This window comes from Hemiscyllium ocellatum, chromosome 17 (assembly GCF_020745735.1).
Source record: "Hemiscyllium ocellatum isolate sHemOce1 chromosome 17, sHemOce1.pat.X.cur, whole genome shotgun sequence".
NCBI classification, from domain to species: domain Eukaryota; kingdom Metazoa; phylum Chordata; class Chondrichthyes; order Orectolobiformes; family Hemiscylliidae; genus Hemiscyllium; species Hemiscyllium ocellatum.
This window is the reverse complement of record NC_083417.1, coordinates 50,932,692-50,946,855: the sequence shown is the minus strand read 5'-3', so window position 1 is coordinate 50,946,855 and position 14,164 is coordinate 50,932,692. Positions and strand designations below refer to the sequence as shown.

At 41.3% G+C, this 14,164-nt stretch overlaps 1 protein-coding gene across 2 annotated transcripts in view; it reads right to left on the bottom strand.

The window, feature by feature from the left end:
• nfatc3a (nuclear factor of activated T cells 3a) overlaps window positions 1–14,164 on the bottom strand; it is a 169,356-nt gene that overhangs the window by 75,202 nt on the left and 79,990 nt on the right. For both annotated transcript variants that reach the window (XM_060838146.1, XM_060838147.1), the window contains exons 5-6: window positions 2,594–2,766; window positions 900–1,040 (exon numbers count right to left, since the gene is read on the bottom strand). In XM_060838146.1, the coding sequence (XP_060694129.1) occupies window positions 900–1,040; window positions 2,594–2,766 (314 nt within the window). The remainder of the gene's footprint in view (window positions 1–899; window positions 1,041–2,593; window positions 2,767–14,164) is intronic.

Below are 14,164 nucleotides of genomic sequence, written 5' to 3'. Positions count from 1 at the left end.
ATCTCTATTGTCAGCAATGTGGATGATTCTTAATTGCCTTCTGAAATAACCCAGCAAACCACTTAGCTCAAGGGTAGTTAGGTATAGGCAACAACTGCTGGCCGAGTCAGGGACATCCACATTCTTAACAAAAGAAATGAATAAAAAATAATTAGATGAGTACAACTACCTCAAAAAAGAGACTGGTGGAACATAGAATACAGAACAGTACAGCATAGGAACAGGGCCTTTGGGCCACCTTGTCTGTGCTGACCACGATGCCATTGTAAACTTAACAATATCATGAATATGTGGCTGCAAATTCAGTCCAGTGTCAAGTATAACACCAAGTTTACAATGAATCTAATAGTAATAAATAGAAAAAAAGTAGCCACTGAAATGTAGTAGTAAAGATATCGCGACATAAAATACTTTAGAATTTATTGTTCAATTTTCCAATCTGATTTATTCTTTTATTTAGTTAACGTCATAAGAATGATAACATGAGATTAGAATGTAGGCATTTAAGGAGCATACCCCTCCCACCTGTAATACACTCTTCCAACCTCTTCTTTCAGGCAGAAGATATAGAAGCTTAAACACATGTACCAACAGTTCAAGAACAGCTTTTTCCCTGCTGTTATTAGACTGCTGAACAGACCTAATTTCAAATCTAATGTTAATCTTGCTTTTGTGCGCTCTTGAGCACATCACTCTGTATGTTTCGCTCTATTTAAATACCCTGTGTTCTTGCATGTTACGATCTGTGCGTACTGCTCGCAAAACAAAACTTTTAACTGTACTCAGATACATATGACAACAATAAATCAAACTGAATTCACTTTTTCCTGGAAATAAACATAATTAGCTATTTATAGCTTCAAATAATATTCACCACAGCCAATTCCATAATTCCATACCTGGGCCCTTTTCAAGGAAGACAATCTTAGATTCCGGAAGAAAATTGAAGCCATTAACAATCATTTCTTCTCCACCATTGACTGAGCATGAATTGGTGCTGTACTTTTCAATCTGAGGAAGTTCCTGAGCTGAACGCTGAGCTGAATTAATCAAATAACTGGGATTACCAAAAAAGGCTTAACAAATAACATTTGCTATGTCAATAAATTTCATGCAATGTCTTAGAGGTCATATAAATTGTCAACAGATTATACTGCACAAGAATTAAGTGCGCAACCTTGTATATATCACAAAACCACATTTTAAAAATTGCTTAAATGCAAATACAGTGCAGTTCTATTTTTCCTGCTATGAGGATGCACCTACGTGGTCCAAATGTGCACTCTATTCCAGCATTCTGTAATGTAATTTAGGGCAAATTCAATATCAACAAAGCATCTAATGATTATTTTCAGGTACAGCTGAAAAGGTTTTAGGATCTTCGTTTGAATTTTGATGGCATTGAGATAATAGGTTAATTATGGAAGTGTAAAACGTTCAAACAGAAAATCTGACCTAAAGTTTAATCAAATGTGATTTTTTGCTTTAAAAATGAAGAGTGCTTAGGAAACATGCAGTGATTAAATCATTGTGACATATTATTTCTAATACAAGATTGGTCACATAAAAGGAAAAGCATTTTGTATCTGAAACATTTAATTACTGAGGCAATAAGAAGCTTGCGTTCATACATAATTGAATCGTGGCACAGCATAGAGGTGCCTCTGCTAAAGTTCTAGACACAGTGAAGAATGAACAACTTTCAAAGCAAGTTCGCAAAAATATCTGACATTGTAAACAGTGCCCAAATATATTAACTCAAATTAAGTCTGCTTGAATCTACCTCTGCACCCATCTGCCATATGAAGACTTCCACATACGAAGACTCTTGAGTAAAGTACAAGTTAACAACATTGCTCTGCTTCCCTTTCTTTCCTTCCTCAAGCCAACAACCAGGGCTAACTCTGATTTTTAGAAGCGGGCTTTGTCACTTTTCATGCTTCCAGAGTTTGGATAGGTAGAGCAGGCAAAGGGGAAGCTGAAGTGAAGTGAAAAGCTGCATATAATTTTATTATAGTTATTTTCTAAATCAAGATGTTCAGAGATGTTATTACACAAGTCTGGAGCAGATAGGACTCGTACCTGGACCACCTGATGCTACCACTGTACCACAAGAGCCCTTCTCTCAAATTTTATGAAAGATCTTTTAAATTAACTTGTTTAGATGTTTTGCGATTTATCTAGCATTTATCTGAGACCTGAACTCCAGCCTCCTGGCTCAGAGGTAGGAACACCACTACTGCACCACAACAGCCCCTTAAACATGACTATAAACCAACATGTATATATTTTTAAATCAACCAATTACAACAGACCACTGGAGCAGGTGGGTATCAAACTCTGACCTTCTGACCCAGAGGTAGGGACACCATCTCTACACAAGAGTCCTTTCCTCAAACTTTACTGTCAGCTGATTTCTTAAAGGTAATCATAAAGAACTAACAACGACTAGTAGGAGGCACAAGATTGAGACGTTTGTACCTGCCAAATAAAATAGGTTGCAAATGCAGCAATATCTGTGGGAAAATTTGGAAGCATGAAGGAAAACAAAATAGGAAAAAAAAAGTTTAACGAATGTGAATTTAATACTAACAGCATTCAACAGGAATGGAAGCTGCTTGCAGTGAGACAACTTTTCCATTGGGCTGTGGGATATGCACACGGAAAACAAGGCGAACTCTTGTATTTTTTCTTCCAATGTCAGTTTCACCCTTGCGAAGTTCAATATCAGAGTTGCGTAGTTTCAAAATTCCTGCACAGTCAATGCTATAAAGAAACAACATAGATCTGTAACAAACATGATTATATGAATCTAAATACGATCACTTTAAATTGGTTCACATTTTAAATGTATTTTAAAGAAAACTTGAAATCCCTTTTCTAAACAAAAGCAAAATATCCAAACTTAAACAGGTCAACACTAAACCTTACTAATGGTTTGGTCAATGAGCAATCTAAACCAATGAATTGATTTTCTCGCATTTAGTTTGGGACATTGAACAGACAACTTTGCAGTCGCATTATCTTCATTTTTTGCTTAGTTTAGTGACATGGAGTTTTAAGCATGAACTAAAAGATATTTGCTCCTCAATTTAATAAAACTCATGGAAGCACTTCTAATTATAATTCCTAAAGGGAATAATTGCTCAGCTGTTAATGTACGTTGATGCTAATTCAAAGACTTACAGGCCATGTATGTATTGGTTTCAAATTGTTGTGTTGTTTTAGCCTTCCCTCTATTCAGAGTATAAAACACACACTAACTGGTCATTCAGATTTTATACATTTATTTTAAATATTACTGCCTAAGCCGTATCACAACAGGACAAATTAAAAGCATCAGGCCATTTCCCAGAAACTGGCTTCTAGTCATCAATTATATCAGGATAAAACAAAACTGTTGGCCTTGCTCACAAAACCCTTACTCCCAACACCCAGTCATAGTCAACAGATCAACACGTTTGTTCCGAAGCCAGGCAATCAACTTTTTAAATATTTTACCTGAAAATTAGCAATTAGTTAAGACAATCCCATGATCAACACAACAGTGAATCAAACCCCATTTTGAGGTGACAGTCACGTATTCACATTTGCGATACTAAGTCATGTAATTATTTTTGGTTTTGAGTAAATAGGTTGCAGTTGGGGCATTACCCAAATTCCACTGAAAAATTAAAGGGCAGAACTTCCTTTGTTTGATGGATCTCTTGCGCACTCATGAAATGCCAACCCACTTGTGTTCACTCCTGGAGAGGTCTACCAGGTTTCAGACACTTTAGTGGACACTAGGATACCTATAGCTACTAATGAGGTGCTGGCAGGTCCAGCCCTTGGCAGCACCATGGAGGAAGCTGTGGCTGCTACTGATGCTGCAAACAGTGACACACAAGATAGAGAAGGAACGAGGGACAAAAGGTACAATTGTTGAATAGTGGGGGCAAAATAAACAAGGCAGTCCATGGAGTTTAGAAGCAAGGTCAAGGGGCTGGCTACCAACAACTAACCTCCTAACCTTTGTTCAGATTAGTGCAAATCAAGATACACAAAATCCTTCTTTCTCCCCAACAGACATAGACTCTTAAGTGACCGTCAAATGGGATTTAATTTACACTGAAGGATTTTAAATGGAGGTGGGACAGGAAGATCACCCTTGGGCAGAGACACAGAACAGTACAGTACAGAAATAGGTATTTTGGCCAATGCTGTGCCAAACATGACGCCAAATTAAACTAATCCTTTCTGCCTGCCCTTGATACAAATCCTTTCATTCCTGGCATATTCATGTGTTAGATAAAGGCCCTTAAATGCCACCACCCCCCATTGTATCTGTCTCCACCACCACCACATTTCAAAGGTTCTGACTGCCAACTGTCTATATATCTGAAATTTATAGTCTTCTATCAACATCCTTCCTGTAATGTGGCAACCAGAATTGAATGCAATACTCTAAGTGAGGCCTAACTGAAGTCGTTTAAAGCTTCATAACATCCTGAGTCTTGGATTCAATGCCCTGACCAATAAAGGCAGCATGCCACATGCCTTCTTTACCACATTATCTACTTGTGACTACTTTCAGGGAGTTATGGACTAGGACCCCAAGATCCTTCTGTACATCAATGCTGTTTAGAGACCTACCTTTAACTGTATACGTTTCCTTAACATTTTATCTCCCAAAGTGCAGGACCTCAACTGCCTGAATTAAACTCCCATTTGCCATTTCTCCACCCATATCTGCAATTGATCTGTATCCTTTGACAATTTCCTACATTATCTACAACTCCACTGATCTTTGTGCCATCTGCAAACTTTCCAATTCACCCATCTACGTTTGCATCTGAGCAGGTGCCAGTATGGATCCCAGTAGCGGAACACCACTAGTCACAGACCTCCAACCTGAAAAACACCTTTCCAACACTACCTTCTGCTTTCTATGGGCAAGCCAATTCTAAATACAAGCAGCCAAGTCACTGTAGATACCATACATTTTAATCTTCCGAGTTAGCCCACTGGGTGGGACCATGTTGCAAAGACTTACTAAAATACATGCAAAGTACTTCCACATGTAAAACTTCGTCACCTCCTTGAAAAATTCAACCAAGTTAGTAAGACTTACCTTGCCCCACCTAAAGCCATGCTGACTGTACTGTTATGAACTAGGCCAGACCACCCAAAACATTCTTGAGCAGGCAACCCAGAGTATAACTTTGCAATTTGTTTTGATAAGTATACAGTGAGAATTACCTGCAGTAAGCTAGCTAGGTTGACTACTAAGTTTTAAAATGGACAAAGATGTATTCACAAAATTACACAATGAAACACAAAGAACATAATAAAGAACCCTTACAGAACTCAGTCTATCCAAACTAGACTTAATTATGCTGTTCCAAATATACACAACAGTCCCAATAAACAAACCCTCTTAAAAACCAGTATAAATGGAACAGATGCTTACAGGTTGAAGTTAGAAGGACAGAAGGAGAGAATGAGTTTCCACACAGCTCACTGTTGAATTCCCAACTGGGGGTTCTGGACTGAACTGAACTGCTAGAGAGCTGACCACTTCCCTTTCATTATACAGATCACTACTAAAACATGACCACTTTGGCCTGAAGTCTCATCTGCTTGCATATAAACAAAAGGTCTCTCAAAATCGTTTTCATCTCCTACCAAACCAGTCTGATTGGTACCAGGAGATGTTTACAATCCCTCTGATAAAAACCAAAGGACATAGTGTCTTTGAGAAAAGGAACAGCCTTTAGAAAAAAGGGACCAGCTTTGTGAAGTATCTGATTAGGCCATGCTTTTCCAAATGCGCCTAAATCCTATCCCTCAGAGTTCTCTCCAATAGGTTCTCAACCACTGATGTAAGACTTGCTGGTCTATAATTTCCTGGATTATTCCTATTTCCTTTCTTAAACAGCAGAACAACATTAGCTACTCACCAATCCTTCATAACGTCTCCACTGATAGCAAGGTCAAGGCCCCAGTAATCTCTTCTCTTGCCTCTCTCTTAAAAACCTGGGGTAGACACCATTGTTCCCGGAGATTGATCCACATACATGCCCTTCCACAGACCCAACATCACTGCTTCCTTGATCTCAAAGTGCCTTAGACAGGAACACCTTGATTATCGGCCCTAGTGACAACTCACCAAGTTTTCCAGGTCTCCTGCCTCCTTCCTTGCTCCCTGGAGGCCCAGAAAATTCCACCCAATGACTTTTTTGATGACAGCCAAAGTAGTGAATGAAAGCTTCATGCCTGTCTTCATTAACAGGGTGCTGCCAATGTTACTATGAAGAAGGAGCAGGAAGGTACAAGTAAGGGCTACTCAGCCAGAAAAGCACTGGGTGATCAGGAAGACAAGTAAGTATGGGAGGCAATGCGGAGTCGCCTGTGGCTATTCTCCTCTCAAACAGATATACCATTTTGGACACTATTGTAGGGCGATGGCCTGTCAAGGGAAGGCATCAGGAGACACATTTGTGGCACCCTGATTGGTTCTGCTGCACAGCAAGGGAAGAAAACGATCGGGAGAGATTTTAGTGATACAGACTCAATTGTGAGGGGAATTGACAGGCAGGTTCTGTGGCAGCAAATGAGATTCTCAACCATATGTTGCCTCTCTTTGCCAGGATTCCAGGGTATAGTTGTTGAGGGGATGCAGGGATAATTAAGAGACTGCGCATTGTATTGTTGGCAAAGGAAACCATCACTACAATAATGAGGGAGGATGTCATTGAAGGGTCTTCAAATGAGGCCACACGGATAGAGCTTGGAAATAAAAAAAAGGGGCTATTATCTTGCTAGGATTATACTACACATCTCCCAACAGTCTGAAGGGGATAGAGGAGCAGATATGTAGGCAACTCACAAAGGTGTGAGAGAAACAGGATTGTAATTGTAGGGAACTTCAACTTTCCTAACAATAACTGGGATTGTTCTAGTATGAAAGGATCAGATGGAATTGAACTTCTAAAGTGCATTCAGGAAAGCATTGTGTACCCATACATAGTTTGACCTACTTGTATCAGGCAGTGCTCGACCTAATTCTCGAAAATGAAGCTGGTCAAGTAGTTGAAGCTTCAGTGGATGAACACTTTGGGGATAGTGACCGTAAGATAAGTTTAAAATTCATATGGTGTGGAGATGCTAGGGTAGGACTGGAGTAAACAAAGTCAGAGGTCACACAATACCAGGTTATAATCCAACAGGTTTATTTAAAATCACAAACGTTTGGAAGACTGCTCCTTTATCAGGTGAAGTGGAGGAAGGCACACAGGCACAGAACATATAGGCGAAGAGATTTATAATAGTTATCTTGCCAGTATGTCTCCAGATGGGACAGAACACTCAACAACACCCTTGCTGAATTCTGAGGAAAGGGCACTCAGCCCGAAACGTTAACTCTGATTGCTCTCCACAGATGGTGCCAGGCTGGTGAGCTTTTCCAGCAATTTATTTTTGCTTCCAATTCACAGCATCTGCAGATTTTTTGGTTTTTAATTACAGATCAGTTAGTTTCACATTAGTGGCAGGGAGATTTATTGGAAAAAATTCTGAAGGGCAGGATGAATCAATACTTGGAAAGGTAGGGATTGATCAGGGATAGGCAGCATGTGTTTCTTCAAGGAATATTCTTCCTAGCTATCTTAGTTGAGTTTTTTGAAACAGTGACTGAATAAATTCATTAATGTAGTGCAATTGATGAGGTTTACATGGACGTGGGTAAGGCCTTTAACATGGTACCACGTTTAAGGATGGTTTGAAAGGTAAGAGCCCATGGGATCCAAGCAAGGTGGTAAACTGGATCCAAAAGTGGCTTACAAATAGGAGGCAAAGACTGATGGTGGGGTGTCATTTTTGTCATTGGAAGCCTATGACCAGTGGTGCATCACAGGGCTCAGTGCTGGAATCCTTGTTGCTTGTAATGAGCATTAAGGACTTCAATGTGAATGTAAAAGGTATAATTAGGAAGTTTGCAGATGACATGAAAATTGGTGGGGCTGTTGACACTGAGGAGACTTCTGGCTTAAGTCTGATGTTGGTCAGATGGTAAATTGAAGAGTGTAAAAGCAGATGGAATTTACACAGAACATAGAACATTACAGCACAGTACAGGCCCTTCGGCCCTCGATGTTGTGCCACCCTGTCATACTAATCTGAAAAGCCCATCCCACCTACACTATTCCATGTACGTCTGTATGCCTGTCCAATGACGACTTAAATGCACTTAAACTTAACGAATCTACTACCGTTGCAGGCAAAGCATCCCATACTCTTATTACTCTGAGTAAAGAAACTACCTCTGACATCTGTCTTATACCTATCTCCCCTCACTTTAAAGTTGTCCCCTTGTGTTTGCCGTCCCCATACTTGGAAAAAGCTCTCCCTGTCCACCCTATCTAACCCTCTGATTATCTTGTATGTCTCTATTAAGTCACCTCTCAACCTTCTCTCTAACGAGAACAGCCTCAAGGTCCTCAGCCTTTCCTTGTAAGACATTCCTTCCATACCAGGCAACATCCTAGTAAATCTCCTCTGCACCCTTTCCAAAGCTTCCACATCCTTCTTATAATGCGGTGACCAGAACTGTATGCAATACTCCAAGTGTGGCCGTACCAGAGCTTTGTACAGCTTCAGCATAACCTCCTGGTTCCAGAACTCAATCCCACTATTAATAAAGGCTAAAACACTGTATGCCTTCTTAACAACCCTGTCAATCTGGGTGGCAACTTTCAGGGATCTGTGTACATGGACACCGAGATCTCTCTGCTCATCTGCACTCCCAAGAATCTTACCATTAGCCCAGTACTTTGCATTCCAATTACTCTGTCCAAAGTGTATCACCTCACACTTGTCCACATTAAACTCCATTTGCCACCTCTCAGCCCAGTTCTGCATCCTATTTATATCTTTCTGCAACCTACTACATCCTTCGTCACTATCCACAACTCCACCGACCTTAGTGTCGTCCGCAAATTTACTAACCCAACCTTCTAAGCCCTCATCAAGGTCATTTATAAAAATGACGAACAGCAGTGGACCCAACACCGACCCTTGCGGTATGCCGCTGGTAAATGGACACCAAGATGAACATGTTCCATCAACTACAACCCTCTGTTTTCTTTCAGCAAGCCAATTACTGATCCAAACTGCTATGTCTCCCACAATCCCATTCCTCCATTATTTGTATAAAAGCCTATTGTGGGGAACCTTATCAAACGTCTTGTGATCCATATACATCACATCAACTAGTCTACTCTCATCTACCTGTTAGGTAACTTTGACAAAAACTTAATAAGATTCGTTAGGCACGACCTACCCTTCACAAAACCGTGCTGACTGTCACTGATCAGATTATTCTTTTTTAGATGGTTATAAATCCTATCTCTTATAACCTTTTCCAAAACTTTACCAACAACTGAAGTGAGACTCACTAGTCTGTAATTACCAGGGTTGTCTCTACTACCCTTTTTAAACAAGGGAACCACATTTACTATCTTCCAGTCCTCAGGCACTATTCCTGTAGACAATGATGATTGAAGATCAATGCCAAAGACTTGGCAATCTCTGCCCTTGCTTCCCAGAGGATCCTAGGATAGATCCCATCCGGCCCAGGGGACTTATCTATTTTCACACTCTGTAGTATTTCTAACACCACTTCCTTGTGAACCTCAATCTCTTCTAGTCTAGATGCAAGTATCTCTGTATCTTCTTCGCCAACATTTTCATTTTCTATAGTGAACACGGTCGAAAAATATTTATTTAGTGCTTCCTCTGACTCCACACAAACTTCCCACTATTATCCTTGATTGGCCCTAATTTAATTCTCGTAATTCTTTTATTGCAGACGTACCTATGGAAAGCCTTAAGGTTAACACTGATCCTTACTTAGATTAGATTACTTACAGTGTGGAAACAGGCCCTTCGGCCCAACAAGTCCACACTGACCCTCCGAAGCGCAACCCACCAATACCCCTACATATACCCCTTACCTAACACTACGGGAAATTTAGCATGGCCAATTCACCTGACCCGCACATCTTTGGACTGTGGGAGGAAACCAGAGCACCCGGAGGAAATCCACGCAGACACGGGGAGAACGTGCAAACTCCAATGAGGCAGGAATTGAACCCAGGTCCCTGTCGCTGTGAGGCAGCAGTGCCAACAACTTCTCATGTCTCCTCCTGGCTCTTCTGAACTCTGTTTTTAGGTCTTTCCTGACTTCCTTGTAACCCTCAAGTGCCCTGAGTTTTCACATTTTGTTCTAACATAAGCCTTCTTCTTCTTAACCAGGGATTCCACTTCCTTAGTAAACCACGGCTCATGCATTCTATATCTTCCTCCCTGCCTGACAGGTACATACATATCTAGGACATACAGGAGCTTTTCCTTGAATGAGCTCCACATTTTTAATGTGCTTATCCCCTGCAGTTTCCTTCCCCATTCTACGCTTCCTAAATCTTTCCTAATCGCATCGTAATTTCTCTTCCCCCAGCTGTAACTCTTGCTCGGTAGAGTACACCTATCCCTTTCCATCACTAAAGTAAACCTGACAGAATTGTGATCACTGTCTCCTAAGTGCTCACCTACTTCCAAATCTAACACCTGGCCAGGCTCATTACCCAGTACTAAATGTAAAGTGGCTTTGCCCCTTGTAGGCCTGTCTATATACTGTTTTTGAACTAACCTGTTCAGAGATATTGTTACACATCTCTGGAGTAGGTGGGACTTGAACCCGGGTGACCTGGCCAAGAGGCCGGGACGCTGCTAGTGTGCCACAAGTAGTCCCTGGCCTGCTGTGCTTTGACCAGCAACACATTTGCAGCTGTCTATATACTGTGTCAGGAAGCCCTCCTGCACACACTGGACAAAAACTGACCCATCTATAGTACCCGTACTGTAGTGATCCCAGTCAATATTTGGATAGTTGAAGTCCCCTGTGACAACTACCCTGCCTCTCTCACTCCTATCAAGAATCATCTTTGCTATCCTTTCCTCTACATCTCTGGATTATTCAGAGGCCTATAGAAAACTCTCAGCATGGTGACTTCTCCTTTCCTGTTTCTAACCTCAGTCCATACTACCTCAGTTAACAAGTACCCAAACATCCATTCTACAACTGTAATATTGTCCCTGATCGACAATGCCACACCTCCCCCTCTTTTACCATCTTCCCTGTTCTTACTGAAACATCTGAATCCCAGAACCTGCAACAGCCATTCCTGTCCCTCCTCTATTCATGTCTCTGTAATGGCCACAACATCGAAGTCCCAGGTACCAACCCACGCTGCCAGTTCACCCACTTTATTTCAGATGCTCCTCGCGTTGAACTACACACACTTCAAACCAGGTTCTCGCTTGCCAGTGTCAGATATTTGATTTTGGAACTCCCTACTCTCATCCTCTTCTGTACCTGTCCTACAATTTTGGTTACCATTCCCCTGCTGTATTAGTTTAAATTCACCTTTATAGCTTTAGCGAATTTCCCACCCAAGATATTGGTACCCCTCTGGTTTAGATGAAGACCATCCTATTTATAGAGGTCCCACCTAACCCAGAAAGAGCTCCAATTATCCAAAAACCCGAAACCTTCCCTCCTGCACCATTCCTGTAGCCACGTGTTCAACTCCTTTCTCCCCCTATTCCTCACCTCACTAGCATGTGGCATAGGCAGCAAACCAGAAAAAAAAACAAACAATCTGTTTGTCCTACCCTAAGCTTCCATCCTAGCTCCCTGAATTTCTGCCTCTAGTCCCCATCTCTCTTCCAACCTGTATCGTTGGTGCTAATGTGGACCACGACTTGGGGTTGCTCTCCTTCCCCCCAAAGGATCCCAATAACACGATCAAAGACATCACGGACCCTGGCACACAGGAGGCAACACACCAACTGTGAGTCTCTCTTGTCCCCACAGAACCTCCTATCTGTCCGCCTAACTATCGAGTCCACAATGACGACTGCTATGCTCTCTTCCCCCTTCCCTTCTGAGCAGCAGGTGCCCCACTGCTTTGCTCTGGTAAACCATCCCCTCCCAACAGTATCCAAAACGGTATACTTATTGTTGAGGGGAATGGCCACAGGGGATCCCTGCACTGCCTGCTGGTTTTCTTTCTGTCCCCTAACTGTCACCCATCTGTCTTTCTCTTTTATCTAGGGAGTGACTACCTCTCTAAGTCCTGTCAATAACCCCCTCTGCCCTCCGAATGATCCGGAGTTCATCCAACTCCAGCTCCCTAAATTTAATTTGGATAAGTGGAAGATGGTGCATTTTGGGACGTCTAATAAGGGAAGGACACACGCAATGAATGGTCAATCCCTAGGGAGTACTGAGGAACAAAGGAGTCCTGGTGTACAAGTTCGTAGATCCCAGGACAGTAAAGGTGGCATACGTGATGTGTGTAGGTGTGGAGAATATAGGAGAAAGGAAGTTTATAAAACTTTCGTTAGACCACAGTTGGAATGAATACAGCTCTTGTTGGTACACTATCGGAAGGCCGTGACTGCACTGGAGAGGGAGCTGAGGAGATTTACCGAATGTCACTACCCCGGATTGAAAAATCTCAGTTATGAGGACAGACTGAATAAGCTGGGTTTGCTTTCCTTGCAGCAGAGAAGACTGAGGAGTAGATAATGGAAGGGTAGAAACTCTTCCCCATGTCAAATATGTCTAAGGCCTAAAGGCATAAGTATAAGGAGAGCAACAAATGGTTTAAGGAGTTCCAAAAAGGAATTTCTTTCCACCTAGAGGGGTGGTAGAAATATTGGAACAGGCTGCCTGAGAGGGTGGTGAAGGCAGACATTGTTGCATAGTAGGCTAAAGACCAAGTATGGGTAAATGGGATTAATGTAGATTGGTGTTTGTTAGTCAGCACAGACAGGAAGGGTCAAGCAGCCTTTTTCTATGCTGTATGACTCTATAACTGGAGATTGGACAGGATAAAAACAGTTGAAGAGCACATATTTAAAAGCTTGGCAGAATGCCTGGTCCAGATGGGATGCATCTTAGGATGCGGAGGAAAGTAAGGAAAGATATGGCAGAAGGCCATAATCTTTTAATCCTCCTTGGCTGATAGGATTGTTGCAAATGTTTTAATAAAACAGAAAAGTGACAAACTCAGTCACTACAAGCTAGCCTGTTTAATGTCACTGGTGGGGAAATATGTAGAGACCATACTGTAAGAGGCAACATATTTTTCTTTTCTGGGACCATAAACTGAAATGGAAGTTGGACCGGTATATCACAAAAATACCCAGAGTCTGGCACCTTAAAAATCAAGTGCTGCCTATTTTTGAATTGTGCGTCACATGTTGCTTTTTGAGTCAATGTAAGGGGGAATTCAAGACTAAGCAGCACGGAGAGTCTGTGGAGTTAAGGAAATTCTGCCTGATGACATCTCTCTGATTTGTTAAGCTACAGAGTGGTAAAAGCTTAAGCATTGAAGCAGGAGAAAGAAACATCCGGAGTCTGCAAACAAAAAGCAGTCATCTCATCCTCTCTTTGTAGGAAAAAGACTGAAAGTTAAGAAAGCTTAGATGAAATAATTCCAACAATACATAGATCCACCCAATCAAATACCACCCCAAACAATCACTTTTCAGACAACAGTATGTCGTCATTGCTACACTGAGACAATTTAGTCTACCTTGAAATCTGATTTCTAATCTTCTAATTTTATTTCCTCTGTATTTATTCTTTTTGCCACCTGTTTTATCCATGTTACAGTGTTTGCCTTTTGTTCATCTTAATTGCGATTGAGTGTGCTTGTTTGGGGTTTTTGAAGAGGCACAGTCTATACAGTATCATGATAGATAAGAAATCCTTTCTTTTCTCTGCTCTTTTATCCAAGTGAAGTGTGTTACAATAAATAGCCACTTTCCTGTTACTGATAAAACATAGCTTAAATTGCTTTTATACTAAACAATACAGTCAGTCTGTCAAATTGGTCATCTTGATGGCCTAATTGAGAATTCACAGATTTTGTGATGGTTTGTGACAAAGTGGGAAATGATTATCTTTGCCCTCTTCGCAGGGCTAATTGAAGGTCTTTTGAATGAGGAAATGTAAGTTTAGAAAATGGAGTTAATGTTAGTGGTAAAGGACAAAAGGACAGGGTGGCATGATGGCACAGTGGTTCGCATTGCTGCCTCACAGCACCAGGGA